Consider the following 21,719-nt stretch of genomic DNA (forward strand, 5'->3'; position numbering starts at 1 on the left):
TAAAATACCTTGTTATGTCAATTATTAAGCTGGCCGTAAACATTAAGAAACATTTTTAAAAGTCATTCCAATTTTATTTTTTTCCTATATTTCATTTGTTTCGTTCATTCAAACTTGTAAATAGTTGTCACATTTTGTTAAACATACAATTATTCAAATTTTTCACTTTGATTTTGCATGTATATGTTATAAGGGAACGTTATTAGTATTTAAATGGCTCCTATACGATATAGTTTACACTATGAAGATTATTCAGAGCATCTTATGTCACGATTTGGAAAGCTCTTACAAATGCAATCATTGGTGGATATGACACTAATGTGTAGTTCGCACACTTTGCGTGTTCATAAAGCGGTACTTGCTGCTAGTAGTGCTTATTTCCAAGTAAGTAAAAGTAAAAAATAATACCGGCTATATTACATAAATAGAGCAATAATTAGAAATAAAAATGTAATGTAAAAATTAAATAATTTATCAAAATTTTTTGGGTGAATAAATATTCTGACATTAATAGAAATAAGTATGTATATTAAAATATTGTTGAAAAGTTTACACGTTAAATACTCTTTTTATTATTATAAATTCAAATGAAATCTCGAAAATATAATAAATCAGCGAAAAGTGACAATTATAGAATATTTTTTTATTTTAAAATGACTACTGATGCCTCATTTTAAAAATTATAGGAAGTTTTACAAAAACAAACTGGAGAACCATTGATTATATTAAAAATGAGGTTTAGTGTACTCAAATGTTTAGTTGAGTTCATGTATTGTGGGAAGACTCAGTGCTTAGAGGAGAACCTGGACGAGCTGGTGTCTGCAGCTCAGTTTCTTAAAATAAAAGGATTGTCAAAAGTGACGAAAGAAGGACTGGGTATCAACAATCATAGTAAGTCACTACAGATGTTATTATTAATGCAAATAGATGGATTATTATGCTAGTCATGCACGCCGTAGATCCATCTTGCACTCCGGTCAATAATCAGGTCGGCTTCGATCTTAAAAAACGGGGCACAAGTGTTATTTTAAAGAAATGCTAAAAAATTGCGTTAAATTTTTAGTACCGTGAACTACACTTGGTCAAACACGGTTATAAAGTTCAAGTTCTATCCGGTGACTAGCGTTGTGTACGTTAAATACTAAAACTCTCTGCTGCGCGATTTTGACTTTCCTCAATGCCTTGATCTGATTTTAATTTAAACAATATAAAGAAACTTCAAAAACCTATTCAGACAAACGGCCGATATCTGATAAAGCACTTTGTCAATTCACTGATTTAGGATTTACCACTGTTTTAATGCTTGAATAAAGAAACATTTCTCGAAAGAAAGACCAATAATATATTTTTTTAATTACCATCGATATATTACATCAACTGCATCTGTCAGTTAACGTTATCAGAGTTCCTTTTAAGGTGAACTGCCCGTGTTCACTCCGCCGGTCGTGATCAACCGTCCACCTCAGTCGCTTATTGATATGCACTCGCAGGTAAGCAAGACTCAAGCTGGGTACAATTCGGTCTGAGTTTTTTGCCTAGCCAATTATAATAATACACGTCATATAAAAGCGATGAAATTCATGCTCACAGTGAACTAAGCTGCAATTTATAATCAGTGCTCAAGCCACTAACTAGCTTAACTAAGCTATTCCTTATATTCTGTGTAAAGGCGAAACATACTGCCCGATGCCAATTGTAAAAAAAGTCCAGTTGTTTCCGCATTGTACGTGCCCTGAATTAGATTATTAATAAAAATGTGTTTTTCGTCTTTATACAGAATAACTCTCTTCAATTAATTTTAAAACTATTAATTTTACGTGCACCTGTACATGGCACATTCGTTCGTGAATAAATGTATACTGTCAGACATAATAGATAATTAGACGTAGACAAGTTTACTATTTTTTACTAATGTCATATTATTGATCGGAAGAGATCGCACTCCGCCTTAACCTCATAAGTAAAATATTAACTACTATTATTTCGTAAGTATAATTAAATCTTTCTCGAAGGATAACACGGAGAACAAGACACCCCTTTCTCAGTTGGCTTCATTGAACAACAATCAAACCGGAGAAAGCCTTAATCGAACAAACAAGGTTACAAATATTTGTCATACATATGATATATAGTTTCTCATCCGTTAATTTATATGCTTATGTCCTCCTATGTATCTCTGTCATATTCATATCTGCTCTTTACTGGTTATATCGTGATGTAACAGACAGACAGATTTAAATTCGAATAAAACTAAACTTTAAGTTTTTAAATAATTTAATATAACAGGATATGGTGATGCGTATACCTTTTGATATTGATGGCAGCGCAAACTCCAACGTTGATTATTCGGACCCTTCGCGCGCTATCCGACCACGTCGTGGTAGACCTAGTTTCAAGGTAAGAATACTAAGCTTCAATCCTACAAGAAGTCTGGTTACAAATTGCTTACCTATACTACGATGCGCTCACGTGTTTTGTCTGCTAATAAAAGAAGAGGTGTTTTTTTTCGTAATTCCTAACTTAATAATCTACTAAACCAATATATATAAAACTTATACCAGACGATGCAGCGCGTTTCAGAGAAGATTGTAGTATAGTACATAGTTAAACAAGGCAACGTCTGTCAATAGTTTTGCTTCAAGACATACTAATTCAAACAATACGCATATTGTTGGCCGATAAAGAAATAACCTGAAAAAGGAGTTTTTCAAATTAATTTATTTCCATACGATATGCTTTTTAAAACACTTAGTAGCAACCCGAAGTTTGCAATAATTATTAAAAAGTACTACGTTTCATGTTGATGCTATCAGGCCGAATTTCACATATCATATTTGCTGAACAGTTGGCTATCGAGTGGCCAAAGATCGGTTAACAGGTTATCACTAACAAAAAATAACAAAAAAAAACCTTTATTTATTTTTCAAAACCAATGTTTATTTTATGTTTTAAAAAATTAACTGTATCAAATTTATAATTCAGTAATAAACTAAAGATATTATCACAGCGGCCCAGCGGTTGGGAGGGTGGCGGAGTTTTAGGGCGAGCTGCCGAAAGAGCCCTGATGCGTCGCGAGCAGGACTCTCGTAAAGCTATACACCATTTAAAGAGTTTGCAGACGAAACATATGCAGGTAATTAGGTATTAAGAACCTACTTGCAATTCTTTCTAGCAAAGTTTCATTACTTTAGGTTATTTTTATTTAGTGTAGTTGTTACGAACAACTACAGCCGAACGAACAGCCGAGATGGCCCAGTGGTTAGAACGCGTGCATCTTAACCGATGATTTCGGGTTCAAACCCAGGCAGGCACCGCTGAATTTTGATGTGCTTAATTTGTGTTTATAATTCATCTCGTGCTCGGCGGTGAAGGAAAACATCGTGAGGAAACCTGCATGTGTGTAATTTCAACGAAATTCTGCCACATGTGTATTCCACCAACCCGCATTGGAGCAGCGTGGTGGAATATGCTCCATACCTTCTCCGCAACGGGAGAGGAGGCCTTAGCCCAGCAGTGGGAAATTTACAGGCTGATTATGTTATGTTATGTTATGTAGTTGTTACGAAATAAGCCTTCCTCTATTTAAATTTTACTTTTATATCTACAGGATTATATGGACAGGGTATCGTTATCACAAGCCGTTAACAGTATTTGCAACAATGACACTGCTTCTCCCAGCTATCTTAACATGGATAATGATATCATATACATGGATCAAACGGTGTCATCCAACTCACTCGATCCTGCGGACCCATTTTCCAAAGATTCACTCGGACACGAAACAATAACATCAAACTACTCTGCTGCAGCGACCAGTTCAGCGAATGAAACTTCAAACATTGGTATAAATACTGCTATGTCACAATACGTTAATGCATTAAAGAGCGCTGGGTTACCTACAGACTTGCCAATTTTATTTGAATCTGGAGACGGGTCATACATAAACGTTAATGAACAAGTTCTTCTGGACATGGTCCAGAGCAGTGAAATACAATACGAAGTTATTGAACAACCCAATATTATCGAAAAAGTAGCTGATCCAAGTGAGATAAAAAGTATTGATGAACTTTCAAAATCTATAGAGCGGGGTGAAATGCTGATAGGCTCCAAAAATTTTCCTTCAAATAACGTTTTTAATAAAAATAGTAATATTCACGAAGATACAATAAATAGCTTAAATGAAATCTTACCAGATAATTTAGAATCATTCGAAGGACAACAAAATTTTATAGAACTAGATCATTCTCTTCGAGGCGAACATACGTCGATGGATAGAGATAATAATAATGATTTTTCATGTATAGACAGTGACATGCAGTTTTTCACAAAATCTATGAGCGAAGACGTTAAAAAATACTATGATGATCAACCTTTAAATGATCCTCGAGTACTTGATCAATATTGTCCAGCAAGTACTTCTTTTGACACAAGTTTTAATATGTCTTTACTAGACACAAAAACCCATTTAGGTGACAATACGAACCAACAGTATAGCTCTCTAAATACTGATGACCTAAAAAGAAACGACCCGTGTTATGATTTTAGTTTACAATTACCTCATACAAGTGATTTTAAAGAAGATGCACTAGATTGCCTACTGTCTACTCCAAAGCACAATGAAAATCAAGACAGTTACATAAGCCACGACACAGATGACAGAGTTCAAGAACAAGATGAAATAATGAAAGATCTGATGAATATCGAAAATAGAATAAACATGGGAAATTGTGATAGCAATTCAACTCACAGAGAAAGCGATGTTGCTGATAATATTAATAATGGCACGTTAGATTCCGAATTACCTGATCTTTCAAAAGATATCAACTCCGTAAAGGATGACGTTGCTTCGTCTGATAACACTTTACAATGGGACTTTATTAAAATGAATGACATTGTTGAAAAAAATGACCATAATAAATCCACTGATGTGATTCCACCAGAATCTAATATTTCAAAATCAGTGGTTGATTTAACCGATTCTGTTAATCTTGATGCCGAAAAATGGGACTCCATAAATGAAGATCACTTGACAGACAAAGAAAATAAAAGTTACGATTACCAAAACACTAATACTTCAACTCTGGATGAAAATATACCATTTGCGGTTGGACTTCTTCCTTTAAAACAAGTACAAACCAGCGAGGAAGAGATTTTATTGAAAAGGAAAAATGTAAATGATATTGATATGTTAGACAACGTAGACGCTAAATGTTTAAAACGTAAAATAAAATGTAAAAAGATTTAAGTAATGTATAATATAAATAAAAGATATGAAAAACTGACATTTGTAATAATTACAAATTGCATTATAAATTAGTGTTCTATAAACTGTCGTTAAAGCCGCGGATAAATCTATATAATATACCTAACCATCGGTATAAGGAAAAGTGAAGAAAGTACTTTTGCTAACAGGGAATTCTATATTGACACAAAAACTATGCAAGCAACTGTAATATTACTATTAGGTAGTCTTATTTCAAAGACAATAGAATTAGACATAGGCAATTTTACTGCTTTTTAATAATATGTAATATTTCTAACAGAAAAACTTGAAAAATGATAGGTAATTTAATATGGTTTCAGATTGCCATAAAATAATACATTGGGCAGTAATATAAACAATTTGCTAAGCTACAGCTGACTCGGTCGGGCTTACAAGTGGCAAAGCTAGGAGTAACGAGTAGCATAAGCTAGGAGATGAAAACTTTGTAGTGTTTCTGTAAAAAAAATACTTAATTATAAACTTAAGTCGTATATTCAAATTTGTCTAAATCTTATTGTATTTGATTAGCCAGAAGGCTATGTAAGTAGGATCCATGCCGTACAATACCCGAATAACTCTGTCATAATATTAACGCGTTATTACGACAGAGTTAATTAATAATTATATCTATAGAAGCATTATTTATTTTCAAAATTCTATTACTGTTTTGCGAATGAAAATGAAAAATGAAAATGAAAAATAGTTTATTCTTTATCAAGTTGTACATAGCAAATAAAGGTTGGGACCCTCTAGTGAGTATAATATAATACTCGTAACAGAAGGGCCCGCTCTTCCATAACATACAATTCTGTCCATGTTCTTAAAAAGAATAAACAATATCTTACTATATACTAAAACTCACAATCAGTAGGTAAACTAACATTATATCAAAATAAATTTTACTTGTGTGTGCGTGCGTGTGTGTGTGTGTGTGTGTGTGTGTGTGTGTGTGTGTGTGCGTTTGTGTGTGTGTGTGCGTTTGTGTGTGTGTGTGTATGTGTAGGTGGGTGTATGTGTAGATTACAGTAGATTAGATTATGTTTTATGAAACAGAATTAATTCGGTGTCATCGTATGTTTTTGTTTTTAACCATTCAAATAATTTCTGTTTGACTTTAAAATATTGTTCGGGATATATGTTTAGAATTTTATTATAAAGGTAGGCAGAACGTGTTATATATTGGTTGCTAGCAAAAGTAGTCTTAGCACCATACGTTTCAGCAATTTTATGTTTTATTCTTCTGTTTAATGTACTGGATTTAATGAATTTTAATGATTTATGAGCTTTAAGAATGACACGTTGGATATACATTTGTCTGACAGTCAGTATCTGGCTCATTGAATATAGCGTGTCCGTTGAGAAGCGATATGGCTTGAAGTGGATAACTTTTAGCAAAAGCCTTTGCGCTCTCTCAACTTCAATGAACTTAGATTTAGCTGCTCCTCCCCATACAGGAATACAGTATACCAATATTGACTGCGCCAAAGCTTTATATATTTTATGTAATAAGGCCCAAGAGGCTTTGTGGCGTAACATCTTAAATATCCAGATTAGTTTACGCAATCTACATCCTATAGCTTCTAGCTGTGCATCCCATGATAGTCTTTGATCTATTAACACACCAAGGTACTTGAAAGAGTTCACTCGTTTGATCATGGAGCAGTTATTACAATCCTCACATTTAATGTTATTGGAAACATGAGCTGTAATATTATAGTTACTATCTGGCTGGGTTCGATTATAGATGGAAAAAGGCATGTAGTTTGTTTTGGTTGTGTTTAGAGACAGTAAATTTGACTTCAGCCAACAAGAGACAGTGAAGAGACCTCTTTCTGTTGTATTTTTAACTTTAGTCCAACTAGTAACTGTAAAAACAATTGCGGTATCGTCTGCATAGGAAAATATTTTAGCATTGTTAATTTTTAAATTACAGAGATCATTAATGTAAATTAGAAACAAGGTAGGTCCTAAGACACTACCTTGCGGTACGCCATAAGTAATTTTTGAGGCACGACTAACAAACTGTCCAATTTTCACTTCTTGAGTTCGGTCGCTCAAGTAGTCCCTAAAAAGAGCCAGCGAGGTATCTCTGATTTCCAAATTTTCTAACTTTTTCACAAGAATGGGGACAGAGACCGTATCAAAGGCTTTTTTTAAATCAAGGAATACAGCCAAAGACCTTTTACCACCGTCAAGACTCTTAACAATGTGCGCGGTTAGAGCTTCAACAGCATCCTCCGTGGATTTGCCCTGACGAAAACCATATTGAGAGTCTGACAAAAGCTTAAATTTATTTAAATAATTTAATAATCTCACATTTATAATTTTTTCTATTAACTTTGATATTGACGGCAAAACGGAAATTGGACGATAGTTACTAACGTCATCTCTATCACCACCCTTGTGAACGGGAGTTATGATAGATCGTTTAAGCAGTGACGGAAAGATTCCTTTTCTAAAGCAAAGGTTCGTTAGATGACAGATTATTGGAACAACTACTAATTTAGCTATTTTTAAAAATTTAGTTGGAATATTATCCCATCCAGGGGCACTATCTGTTTTAAGAGACATAAGTACTTCATGTACTTCTTTACAGTCTGTATCAAGAAGTACAAAGGAGTTTAACTGAGTTGTATGAGTATTGGAAAAAAATGAACCACTTGTTTGGACAATATCAGTGGCCAGTTTTTCACCTACGCTAGCAAAGTAGTCATTGATATAATTAATTGATTCAGTGGGAGAAGGTCTTATGTTTAGTAATTCTGTATTATCTGATTTTGAGCAGTTCAAGTTAGTTATAGATTTAATGTTATACCAAAATTTTTTAGAGTTTTTAGATGATTTTTCCAACTGCTCTCTGTCGTATTTTCGTTTTAATTGTTTGATAAGTTTATTGCAGAAATTACGATACCTTTTATATGAGATTTTTAAAATTTCTTTAGATGAGTCTGATCTTAGCCTTTTTTGCATTCTATTTCTGTTTCGAATACATTTCAACATACCGGGAGTTATCCACGGCTTTATAACTCTTTTATTTTTAGGTACACGTATAGTTTGGGTGTTATCTTTCAAGGACTCAGCAATATTATGAATAAGCTTTTCAATTACAGTTATTGGGTTATCACAAAATAGTAATTCTGACAGATTTTTCTCCGCTAAACTAACTAGAGCCCCATCGAAATCTACAATAGTTTTTATGCTCATATGTGCTTTATGTTTAGATGTAAGTGAAGCCAAGCAAAGAAATATCATATTATGGTCTGTGATGGTAGTGTTCAGGACTGCGATTTGGGCAGAATTTTTGTTTTTATCTAATTTTAACATGAAATGGTCAAGACAATTGTTTTCCCTTATTGGGAATGAGTGACCCGGCATCAAACTGTGCATCGATAACATGTTCACATAGTTTAATCTATTATTACGATCCTGACTTTGCTCTGTTTCTTTAGCGACAATATTTATATTAATATCCCCAGTTAATATAATATTTTTAAAAGATTTTATAGTTTCCAGATGTGAATTTAATGAATTGATGAACTGTTCAGCGTTTATGTTTGATGGCGAACGATATATGCCCAGAATAGCAGTAGTTCCAATACTTATTTGAATACATGAAGCATGACATAATTTAATTTCTTTTGCTTTTGTGCAAACAATATTTTTATTTAAGTATACCACAACCCCATCATTCTGATTGAGGTGATGAGTCGTGGCGTGCATATTATAATTAGAAAGGTTTGGAATTGTTTTACTAGGATTAATTCTACATTCGGTTAGTATAATTATGTCAGGGGCAAAGTTTAATACATTTAAGGCAACATTCAAATCGCATATATTACTATAAACACTTCTAATGTTTTGTGATATGATAGTTAAGTCGTTTTCTTTAACGGGTATATACTGCTTAAGGTCTTCAATATCACATTGCATTGCTCTACTAACTTCGAGATCGTCTATTTCATTCTGAGTAGTAAGAGACCTATCCATAACAATGTGATAAATTTAGTAAGCCAAGTATGTATAGTATGTAAGTTATATATATAGTAGTATAATATATAGATATTTTTGTATACAATATTGTTTTAATAAAGTTAAGCAGAATACGCGTGCTTCTGTTATGAATGGTTTTAACATATACTTTTGTAGTCAGAGAATATATGGTTATTAGGTGGTGTGTATGTGTGAATGTATATTTGTGTATATAAGATTTAGATATGTGTACTTTGTAAATGTGTAAGTGTGCTGTTGATTGTGTGATGACGAAAAAAGGTAAATGAGTTCCATGCTGTGTAGTATAAATGTTCTTAATACTGATAATTACATTAACAGCTAATTCTAGTAATAACCAAAACATAGTTTTACATATAATATTTTTAAAGTACTTTAAATTGAAAAACAATTGGTATATAAAGCCGGCTACATATAGTCATTTTTGTAATAATTGATGCGCTTGTGTCTCACTATTTATATTAATAATAGGTGAAGTTTCATCTTTCCGTAGATAAACTTTACCGTAAGCAGTCCAACAGAACCGATACGTTTTCGATTTAGCGATGTCCCGAGCCAGAAAGTACAGACGGGCCCCTCTTGGAGTAAGTTGTTCCGATATGTAAATCGGAGTGTCTTCGGCTGTTCTTATCCCTAAGTGTTTGGCACACAATTTAGATTTATGTTTAATATTGTAGGCTTTACACATTTTTAAAATGCCAGTTTTTAAAGTGGTGGAGGAAGTCTCAACAACGATGGAGCTATTTTTTGTTTTTTCTTTTTTTACCCGTACTCTATAGATGTCCTTAATATCGGTTTTCTCAATATTATAGCCTACATTTCTGGCCAAACATAAAACCATTTCAGTAAGGCCTTCTTTGGTTTCGTTGGATTGTGAAGGAACGTTCTTTATTTCGAAGTTACATTTACGCATCCCTCTTTGAAGATCTTCAATCCGATCCTCCAGCGTGCTTATATACAGTTGATCGTCCTTAATTTTACCTTCTAATAATTCAATTTTCTTTTTAAATTCCTCATTCTGGTCGGTTAAATAGGCGATTGAGTTTTCGATATTTATATTTGTTTGTTGTATTGCTTTTTGAGTAGCAATAATTTTTTGGATTTCCTTCGTTTGTGTGGCAAATAAAGATGTTATCATACTTTTTATCTCGAGCTTAAAACTATCTAGGTCTATGTTGAATTCAGTTTCTCTAGCCCGTTTGTTCCGATACGCAACATAGTTCGGTGGTGTTTTATCCTCTCTACTAATTAAGTCTATTTCCGAATAGGAGGCAGACTTGTTTAACGATGACTCCATAGTACTAGGATAGTGTATATCAGTAGGAGCTTATAATAAATAACGCTGGTTAGATCTCGTATGGTAGGTGGGATTTTAAATTCAAATCAGTAATTAGTACGTAAATCGTAAGTGCAAGATGGTCTGGTCAATAGTACCTCATAGGTGATACAAGCAGTTGGGCGGAGTCATACGACCAGTTACAAAGCAGTTGGGCGGGGTCATAGGACCAATGGCCAACAGTTGGGTGGAGCCACCTGACCAATCACGCAGCTGTAGGCAGAAATTTCAGTCGCAAGCGCAAGGTACCAGGGCAACAGATTAACAGAAGATTCACTCACTTAACAGACGGTCTCTTGCGATTTATGTTCTCCTGTTTTTCACAACACTATTTATTTACTTTAAAAGTGTATTTTTTATTATTATTTTTTTAATAAGATAAAAAGCGGTTCAAGTAGCACGTCTACACCGTACGGCGATCCGAGGGGAAGAGGAATTTTGCGAAAATTTGCGAAGGTACAATAAATAAAACCTCAATGTATATTATACTATTTATACTCTTGACCTCACCGCTTTCGGCCAGAACGTCCATTCTCTTTTTTTCTTTTTTTTTTATGTAAGAGAATAAAAGATGACCAAGCCCCAAGAAAAGTATATCAAGTTATATGGGCTGTTAAAACCCCTGCGATTGCCATCTTCGGAACGGATAGGAGAAGCAGTCCTTACAAAAACATCCAAGATTTGAAACCAGAGCTTTGGAGTCTAAAGCCTTATAAACTAACCACTAGACTAACAAGGCAATTATTAATTTAGAGCATATTTTTAAATAATTAATATCATCGACAGTATTTACAGCATCGTAGAGAAGAAATAGTAGATTTCAATTACATGAACATACGAGTATAACTAGGTAATTAAAATAAAACACTCAATAAAAATAAATCTAGTGGGTATTTTATTGAACAGATATTTTTTTACAAAATATTAACGTTTCACATTACATTATTAAGGCATTGTGATTCCTCATAGAAACTAATGCTTCAGGCACATTAATCGCATAATTCCGTACTGGAATAATTTATTACACATTTTACACGTTCTTTTTATAGTAGAGGTATGTTTAAAAAATACATGATGATTTTCTGCTACCAAATGTCTTTTTTCTAGTACATTTTCACAAATGCGGTACTTTATAAGTTGGACATGACAAATGGTTAAAAAATAACCAATCCATCGATTTGTTGAAAAAATACGTTATGTTATGTCATCCTCCGGTCCCCGCCATTCCATCAAACAGTTGGACCCCTTAAAGCTGCCTAATCTTATTTTTATTTATATGGATCACATGGTAGTAAGTGATGATACACGTTGACATTCACCATTTACCGTTATTAACATGAACGCTGATTCTATTGTAGACAACCGTTTTATTCCGAGACATGACTACGTGATCGACGAACTTTACCGGGTTTTGGTGGAGCGTTGGTTAAGCTTGTCGCTTTTTTTACGTGCTTACGTGATAAAAACATACGTATTAATGTTTTAACGAACTAAACGGTAAGGCGCGAGTAAAAAGTAATATTTCCCGTAAGGTTATGACTTACGATCGTTGATAGAGGCCCATTAGAAACACATCGTTTTATTTTCAGTCAAATGGAATAGATTTCTTACAATAGAGTCAGCTCACTTGAGTTAAAAAGGCCGTTTGGCGAAAAATTACCTGTGCATAAGATATGCTTCGTATACCATTAAATGCTTAGAATATGAGAATTGACCTTCTATGAAGAGGTGTTATGTCCTTTTTGATCAACATTTACACATTTACAGAACATTTTATTCGTACCCAAAATAATAAAATGCCTGTCAGAACTATCTTATCTATAAAAAAATGGCTCGGATTGACAATTTATTTCCAAAAGCAGATTCATAAAAAATATATTATAAACAAATTTTCTTAAACCTAAACATTTTCGTACATGATATGATTAGCATGTTTAAAAAAATATTGGCATTAAAATATTGAGATTCCATTATATAGATATCATTGCTAAGTTACTTATTGTCAGTGATTAAAAAAAATATTTTACAGTTATATATTATGTTGAATATTTTATCGAAGATATAAATATTAAAATAATTGTAAAAAAACATAAAGCAAATAATACATGTGTCAACAAAATGGCCGGATAAATATCACAACATAATTCAATGGACTGAATTAAATTATTATAAAAATATATAGCAACAGAATAGTAAATATTTAAACCTCATTACAAAAAATAAATTGTATAAAAATGCTTATCACCTAAAACTACATCTAAACTAAACTTTAATTATAGATATTCGTACAGAATAAACAATATAAAATAAAAGTGATGAAAATATGAGATTCTCTTAAGATTTGTGATCTGTGGGCTGAGCTTCTTACATAGTATCCATAAGCGTCACTGTGATAGTCCCCCATTTGGAAGGTTATAGGGGGAGACGACATTCTGCCGTCACCTCCATTTGAGTAAGCTAATACTCTTAAATTATATGACTTGCCGGGTGTCAAATTTGTAACATAAGCTTCCAATTTATGTTCTACTGGTATTAGGGTGTCATTTGCAGTACTCATATCCTGGTCGATTTCCCATACTCTTACCTGAAAGAAGTAAAGATAAAATACATATAAATAAAAAGGAAATACAAAATAAGGAAATAGATATTAAACAATTTACAACTACAATGACTACCGTGTGGTAGGGCTTTGTGGAAGGCCATTTGGGTGGGTACCACCAACTTATCACATATGCCCATCAACAATCAACAATCTTAGTATTGTTATTGTTCTGGTTTTAAGGGTGAGTTAGCCAATGCAACTGCAGGCACAAGGGACATTACATCTTGGCTCCCAAGGTTGGTAGTGCATTGGTGATATAAGGAATGGTTATTATGTCTTACAGCACCAATGGCAGTGTAATAAATGTTATCTTTTAAATTTTAAAAAATCTCTTACCTTATAACCAATGAGCGGTTCCTCTTCATCTGTAGGCTGTACGTATCTCCAAACGACGCGAACAGTGCTGGGGTTGACGGCCCACACATTGACTGAGGCAGGTGGCTTCTGTGGAGCCTTGCGGAATGTACGTTCTAAGTACCGTTCACTCTCTGGACCTTCGCCTGCTGAATTAAATGCCATTACCTAAAAATATAAAACATCATGACTTTAAAATACATACATAATTATGACATCATTGTAATAATTAAATTGCTTAAACCAAATACACATATTTAAACATTTATTTACTTGTAATTACTTACAAAACAAATTTCCAACTTAGTGTTAGTTCACATTACTTAAACAAAATCTTTTTTCTACAGTTTGTTTGATTCAATGAAGTAAACAATTAATAGAGCGATAAAAAATAACAGATAATAAGATATTAAACACAAATAAAAATAAACTTTATGTATAGTAAAATATGTATACCTTAACAAAATAGTAGGTATCCGGCTGCAGTCCAACTATGAGAGCCCAATTACGGGTGGTCCTAGAGAGGAAGTATATGCATTCCTCTTCCTTGTTAACTTGTTTCCAATACTTAAGACGGTGGCCAATCAATTTACCGCGTAATCTGTCACGAGACTGATCAATAGGATTCCATGTAACGTTAAGAGAAGTAGAGTTGAATGATCTTGAGTAAACCTGCTGTGGGGCAACTTGTGGCATATCTTCGGCTGAATATATTGTAACTATTTCACTCTCTGGACCCGCACCGATATCATTAAAGGCCTGAACCTTTACATTGTATGCAGTAAAAAAATAATCCAAAGGAATATGTACAACATGCATTCCAATATTTCCGTATTCTTTAAGCAAAAGTGACTGGAATTCAACTTCTGAATTATTACGGCGCCAAAATATTTTATAATGAATGCCAGGACCATTTTGAAGTGATAGAGGCATTGGACTCCATTTGATGGTAAGATCACCAATTTTTCCGCCGCCGCCTCCTACATTAAATGGAGCTTGATAAGGTTTATCAGGTTGAGTGGAGAATTGAGGACTAGGCGATGATGGTGCTCCTATACCCAAACTGTTGACAGCTTGTACTCTAAACTCATAAACCGACCATGGCATTAGAGTTGTAGTTATCGTAGCACGTTTCCGTCCATTATATCTGCCAATTTCCATTACATTCGAAACACTATCACTTACGATATACCATGTTGTATTCCACTGAGTGCGACCAGTTACGACGTAGTTAGTAATAGGACGGCCATTTGGATTGCTGTCGGTCCATTCCAGGGTAACTGAAGAACGTTGAATGTTAATAACTTGTAAACCACCCGGTGATCCAGGCGGCCCTTCTATACGCAACTGCGTGCGTGTAGAAATTCGACCAATAGCTGATTTAACTACACACTCGTATTCACCTACATCTGAAAGCCTCACATCAAAAATAGTTAATTCACCGCCATCAATCTTTATTCGCTTGTCGGCGTAAAGGTCAGCAGCCTCTTTCATTCGTAAGCCATTATGATTCCAAAGATACGCTGTGTCCAAGAGAGAGTCGATTTCGGCGTTACAATGCAAAAAAATAACTTGGCCAACTTGTTTCGTAATACGCGTTGGTAATCGTTCTGTAAAGCGTGGAGCACGCAAAACAATAAGACGTCCTCGACTCTCGTCAGAGCCATATTGATTCTTAGCAACACAAGTGTAAACACCTTCATCATCTCTTGACAATTGCCTTATGATAAGATTTCCGTTTTCAGTTATAAATCTTTTACCGCCAGCTCCAATAACAATGTTATCCTTTTTCCATGTAAATGTGGGTTTCGGCGCCGCCTCCGGATTGCAACGGAGAGTTACATTTCCACCCTCTGACCCATAAGTTTCGGACTCCAATGGTCGTTTCTTAAAAGATGGTTTAAGTGATAGTACACGCAACTGCCCTGTAGAATACTTCGCCTTTAATTGGTTTTTAGCTTCACATTGAAACATGCCAGGATCTCTCGTTGGGTCTAAGAACTTGATTATTAATACATTATCTTGTATTACATATCTATCTCTGTCTTCAGTCTCTAAGGTATCCATCGAAAGTTTTTGTCCATTTTTCCACCAGGTATAATTGACGTCAGGTATACCAAAAGCTTCACAATTCCAATGCAAATCTCCTTTGTTATCAACATGTTTATTTGACAATGGGATAGTAAAATTAGGTTCAGCTTGTACTTTTAGGAAGACATTATTAGATATATGAGCTCTGTCATTACGCACATCACACTTGTACTCACCTTCATCTTCAACTCCAACATTAGGTATGGTCAGAACTCTATCAAAGTTACTTAAATGGGCTTTTCTAGGTATTCTTCCACCTGTTCTAGTCCAATTATACGATGGAACAGGATAACCAAATGATATACATTCTAATCTTACTTCCTGTCCAACTATGGGGGCCTCTGGGAAAACTTTTGGAAAATTGTTCGGAAACTTCAGTTGTTGGTAATCTGAATTTGGATACACCAACAAAGGAAAGAATGGACCATTTCGACCAGCATCAGATACTTTACTCATAACATTACAGCTGTAATTTCCTCTATCAATATTCTCCAAAGCTGAGAAATACAAACCACCATCATAGGATACAAATACACGACGGTCTTCTTCTACAAGATTAGGAAAATAATTACGTGCCCATAAGAAATTTACTGATGGGTAATAAGAAGGTGGATCACAATACATTACTTTTCCCCAGTACTGTTTACCACTCTCAACTGGCCTTTTCTGATTGAACTCTCTTATAAAACCGAAGGAAAGTCTCACTGACTCTGACCGTATGACACCAAATTTATTTGTTGCCGTGCAGTGAAATTTAGCATTATCCTTATCTGCATCAGGGTTGTAAATCATAAGTGTTCCTCCACTTAAGACTATTCTCGGGTCAGAAAGTGGGTTTATTTCAGTAAAAACAGGGCTGTCCACTTGATAATCCTCTCTGAACCATTTATAAGTTGGTGCTGGATAACCACCAGCAATGCATGACAACTGTACATAATGATTTTTCAATGGGTCATATATAGTGTCTACTGGCTCCTTTGTAAAAAAGGGCCCCTTTGGTATCCTCTCTGGGTCAAATGTATCCAAGCCATAAGTAAATGATCTCTCTTCTTCAATGAGGTAATGGAGTCGCTGAGTTTGACCCTCACAAATGAAGTGATGGTATTGAATGCCTTCAACAGGTGCTAAACCCCAACGACCATCTTCATTGGAAAATTTATACATTAAATAATCACGAGGTAATAAATTATAACTAGTGTAGGTTAAAGTTCTGTCATCGATGAAAGCATTTTCCAGACCAGTCAACTGTGAACCATCACCCTCATTAGCCCAATAACCTGGAGTCTGTTGATGAGAACCAACATACCAAGAACCTTTTTGCGGATCTATGCGCATCAATGTAGTTATGATAAATCCATGCTCTTCAGGACTGCTTATAGATGCCAAGTCTGCTTCAAATGCTTGGCAAATTTTGCGAGCTTCATTTCGGGGTCGATCAGGAGATTTTGTAAATCGATAGCAAGACTCTCTAAACCGAATCCAATGCGGAGGACATCGGTAACGCTCTTCATAATCTAAGCCTGCATAATAATTAGCTGTATTCTGAGGATCAACATTGTTTTCTCCTTCGCCATACACCTCTGAATTAAAACTATCTTGGTAAAACGAACTCTGCGCTGTGTGGCTATACTCATTTCCATTCACCGGAAAACTACCATAAGGAATTTGCTGATTGGAATGATATAATGATCCATTCTGATTAGTATCTGTTTGATACTGCGGATAATTTGGATTATTAGGAATAGATTGCTCCAATCCTTGACTGTACACACCTTTAAACACAAATATAAGAACCAAAATCCCCCTCATGTTTTGTTTCCTCTTTTCGTATATTGTATTGTTATGAACTCATCACACTAGAGCCTTTCCCTGATCCTTTTTTGACTTTTTTATATATGATTCATTAATAAATTGTGTTACACTTGATCTTAAAACAGTACTTAGTAAAATATTAAAATGTTTTATAAATTTAACTACAACATTATACGTTAGAAAATTGTTTTTAATTTAATACAAATGAAGCCCCGCCCCGACTCAGGCTGTCTATTTGTCAAACTTCAAAATTGTCTCTAGCCTGTCTTGTCAGGTCAACTCATATTAATGTTGCCAGCTCTAAATTATTTTGAATACAGGCATACACGCTAGGTCTCATTTTGTAGAAAATAAAAATACATATGACAATACACATTTCTTTGAACAATTTTATTTTAGTTTAATGATATAGGCAAGCTATAAAATCGTTTTCTTGGACTTCGATGAATTCGAATTCGAATGAATCTATAGCGCACATGTCAACTCGATATTCAATATTTATGTAAATGGATCTTAGTATAATTATGTAATTAATACAAACGATGGTATGGTAATTAACTTTTTTATATTTCTAACAAATTTCTGGTATTTTAAAATTATTGAATGTTTTATAATCATCATGTTAAAATTTCCGAAATGATTTCAAGAAAACCTTCAACTCTGGTTTTTAGTTAGTTTAATTTTTTTAACAAAGTTTGGCAAGCAATGTTGCCTAACCTAATAATAATATAGCTAATTAATAATAATAAAGCTAATTAACTCCTAACCGTAAGTGATCATCTTTATCCACTTCAAAGATAATATATATAACAAGACCGTCAATGGGACGATGGACGACGGCGACTAAATGGGATCTAAAATATAATTTCCCTTGACCTTATAATTATTGGTTAATTATTTTATTGGCTCTCTTACTCTGTCAATGTCATAGCATATGCATAAAGCACTACCACATATAGTACCAAGTACCACCTAATACTGGATAAAATTAATATAGACTCATAACTTTTTAGTAGGTATAACGTATTATTTTGCAAGGATTTTATATAATATAACAAATAAAATTTAGTTAAAACGTTGTGTTGTCACCAAAACCAACTTTTTTTACAAAATTGAACTCAAAAATAGTAAGAATTATTTCTATCTTCCATTTTCCATCATCATTCATCATATATTACCATACTATACAATATGCCATAGAGTATGCCATAAGTTTCTTAATCCATACCATGGAGTCTATGGTATAGATTATGAAACTTAAGTGAAATAAAATAGATCTGCATATGCTAAGTTAGATATAAGTATTACGTGCACTTAAGTGTACGATTTTAAAAACTGTTGTTAGTTTTTGTTCAATCTTTTCAAAATATAATTAGTTAGCATTATTGCTAACTACTAAATATCACAGTTCCTTAATGAAAACATTACTCAAGATCTTTAACATTAGGCAACTTTATGTTATGTGGAAACGTAATCTACTCATTTTATATTCATGAATAACTCAATATACACATAATAATACCTCTATCCTATAATATATGAATAAATATAATTAATTGGATTCTCTTAAATTATATTGGAATGTAATAGAGACAACAAGACCTTTCAATGTGTAATATAAATCGGATATTAAGCAACTAACTACGAGGATTATAAAGAAAAAATATACAAAACAGTTATCATTGATCACTTTCTTTATTTTCCACTTTATCAACAAGAATTATTGTGTCAATATTGATAATAATACTTATACTGTAGGTACCACTTATAACAGACAGTTAACAATTACACAGTTCGATTTTCATTCATGTATACAACTTCTTTATATAAAGTCATCAGTTACTTTCCCTTGCAATATTTTTATTCAATTTCTCATACCATTTCCGCATGCAAGATTTTTCACCTAATATTATTTCATCACAGATCAATCATGTACTTCTTCGTTTATCTCCATAAAGAAATAAGATAGGGCGGAATATGGTTTAATTATGGAATATAAAACTGCTAACATTTACAAAAAAAATTAAATCATTAATATTATAGGTACTGACTGAATAATACAAGAATCTTCAAAAATATTTATGCATTATTCAGGCAACTGATTCGAAATAAATTAAAAAATAATATTTTATTATTTTTTTTACAAATTGTCTTATTTATTTACAATGTTAATATTTTTTGCGATAAAATTACGATTTTAATAAAATTTCCTAATTCTTATTGGACAGTATAAATAAAAACAACTTTATTAAAAATAAGTGATAAGAAATAATTGTACAATAAAAATATGTCAGGCAGACAAATATTGGCAAACATAACAATGAACAAAAATATATTGTTAGATACTAGGATAAAAGATCATAAAGAAATTATCTAATTACTTAGCATTAGCATAATCTCAGAAAGATTGATACAATGTTGTTCAATATTCGTTCAAAAGTAACTTTTTTCTATCGCTGATGTTCCGAAAGTGTCTAGGAAATTCGAGATATTTAAAATAGTAGAGATCTAAAACGAAAATACTCCTCACGACTATATGATGATACTTCTTCATAGCGCGCAATTTTATAGTTAACTTTTCAGCGATCCCAATTCATTGCTTATGCTTTTTTCACATTTCCTTAATCATTAAAATAAATTGTAATGTCACGAACGATTTTAAACTCGGTTGGTGATATTAACCTATGCCCATATATTTTGCTTGACATAAGCGTATTACATGCGATTGGACATTAGGTTTTCAGCATTTAGATGCAAATTTCACACAAATTCATCTACGGTGCACTCACAACGAACGTATACTATTGCACACTCAAGATTATGCTATTTATTTATCTTAAATTACATTATGGTAACTTTATCATGTTAATTTCTATATTATACTATCATTGCCGCAATATACTATTTATCTAACTTACCCGATAAACACCATACACCCACGTTAAATAGCACCCATGAGAATATAATACAATTAAAGCGACATATACTATGAACATTTGCGATTAATTATTTTTATTTACAGTATATACAGGTGGTTCAATAGAGCACACGATATATCTCACTTGACCTACACATGCGTCACTCAAATAAAATCATTATGTAATTGCTGCCTTAATTTACACAGTCTCAGAAAACAAATAACTATTTTGTTCGTAAATGAGATACATTCTTGTTTAGTTTTTTTTTTCTTTTTACAAAAAATCAGTCAAACTAGATATAAAGATTGCTTTATTCTTTCTACACAGGATCAATATTAAGATATTTTAATTTAATACACGTATTTTTAATATTTTAGTATGAGATCTTAGATCTGTCTCTGTAATATCAATACAGATAAACTCCTAGCTGAAATAAAATATGTTTCATCACTTTCTTGTCCCAATTGCTCCCCTTCCAATTAAATTTATACACAATATATGTTTAGTTCGTACAAATGTTACTCATACTTCATCATTTTCTTCCAAATTACAATATTTCACAGTAACATCAAACGATAATACTATCAACAATAATGTTCACACAATTTAATTTCCACATAACTCACTAAAGATAAATTTTCGGATATTATAATAGATGATCTCATTGGATATGTAACTAATGTCAGCTAACAAGAACAGTTTCGATCTTCAAGAGTTGTCTCAGTTTATCAGTAACGCGTATGAGAGAGACTTTCGAGGCGCGCACATTCACTTTTTCTCCAGCACATAGAAGTTGATGGCACTGCGCTCTCTCGAGGAATTCCTGGGTGCGAATCTCCCGAAGCAGCTCCTTGGGTGATCCCGACCCGCAGTGGATTTGTTTTAGTAAACTCTCCTTTGATTTTATCTATAAAAGAAAACATCAAAATATATTAATTTATCTTTGATATTAGAGACTAGAAAAATAAAATACATCATTGAATAAAATTTTAAGAACGTTAAAAACAATACAGATAAATCATTTTTGTAATATCAGTCCAATCACGACTCATACCTGTAAAATATTCGTTATATCTTGCAACAAGCACCAGAGGCCGTCGGCCGGCTGTCCCGTCGCGGTTCGAAGGCTGTAGAAGGGCGGCAGCGGCGTGTCGGTGCACTGGATCTCTATCATGGAGTCCGGCGGTGGAGGCGGAGACGCGGGAGGGGGTGACGACAACGGATCGCAACCATTTTCTTCGCGATCTAAAATTAAAATGTAATTAATATAAACATTAACAGTAAAAATATATATAAATTATTCTTTTTATATAACTTATTTTTTTATACCTCATA

General features: G+C 33.4%; 3 protein-coding genes across 6 annotated transcripts in view; 1 reads left to right on the top strand and 2 right to left on the bottom strand.

Annotated features, from left to right (window-relative positions):
- Positions 1-31: 31 nt before the first annotated feature.
- Positions 32-5,245, top strand: LOC113398333 (uncharacterized protein PF3D7_1120600-like). Its single transcript, XM_026637036.2, has 7 exons — positions 32-384; positions 687-891; positions 1,417-1,490; positions 2,013-2,099; positions 2,287-2,397; positions 3,008-3,133; positions 3,608-5,245. The coding sequence occupies exons 1-7, from the start codon at positions 214-216 to the stop codon at positions 5,243-5,245; spliced, it is 2,412 nt and encodes an 803-aa protein (XP_026492821.2). The 5' UTR covers positions 32-213.
- A 6,234-nt stretch (positions 5,246-11,479) lies between these two features.
- Positions 11,480-17,721, bottom strand: LOC113398325 (contactin). The gene is made up of 3 exons (XM_026636994.2): positions 14,020-17,721; positions 13,546-13,731; positions 11,480-13,191 (listed from the first exon to the last, which is right to left on the bottom strand). The coding sequence occupies exons 1-3, from the start codon at positions 17,461-17,463 to the stop codon at positions 12,877-12,879; spliced, it is 3,945 nt and encodes a 1,314-aa protein (XP_026492779.2). The 5' UTR covers positions 17,464-17,721; the 3' UTR covers positions 11,480-12,876.
- Positions 17,722-19,142: 1,421 nt separating this feature from the next.
- Positions 19,143-21,719, bottom strand: part of LOC113398321 (uncharacterized) — a 49,888-nt gene continuing 47,311 nt past the window's right edge. For all 4 annotated transcript variants that reach the window (XM_026636988.2, XM_026636989.2, XM_026636987.2 and 1 more), the window contains exons 7-8: positions 21,439-21,629; positions 19,143-21,291 (exon numbers count right to left, since the gene is read on the bottom strand). In XM_026636988.2, coding sequence (XP_026492773.2) covers positions 21,067-21,291; positions 21,439-21,629 — 416 coding nt within the window. In that variant the 3' untranslated portion in view covers positions 19,143-21,066. The remainder of the gene's footprint in view (positions 21,292-21,438; positions 21,630-21,719) is intronic.

The sequence above is a fragment of the Vanessa tameamea genome, chromosome 7 (assembly GCF_037043105.1).
Source record: "Vanessa tameamea isolate UH-Manoa-2023 chromosome 7, ilVanTame1 primary haplotype, whole genome shotgun sequence".
In the NCBI taxonomy this organism is placed as follows: domain Eukaryota; kingdom Metazoa; phylum Arthropoda; class Insecta; order Lepidoptera; family Nymphalidae; genus Vanessa; species Vanessa tameamea.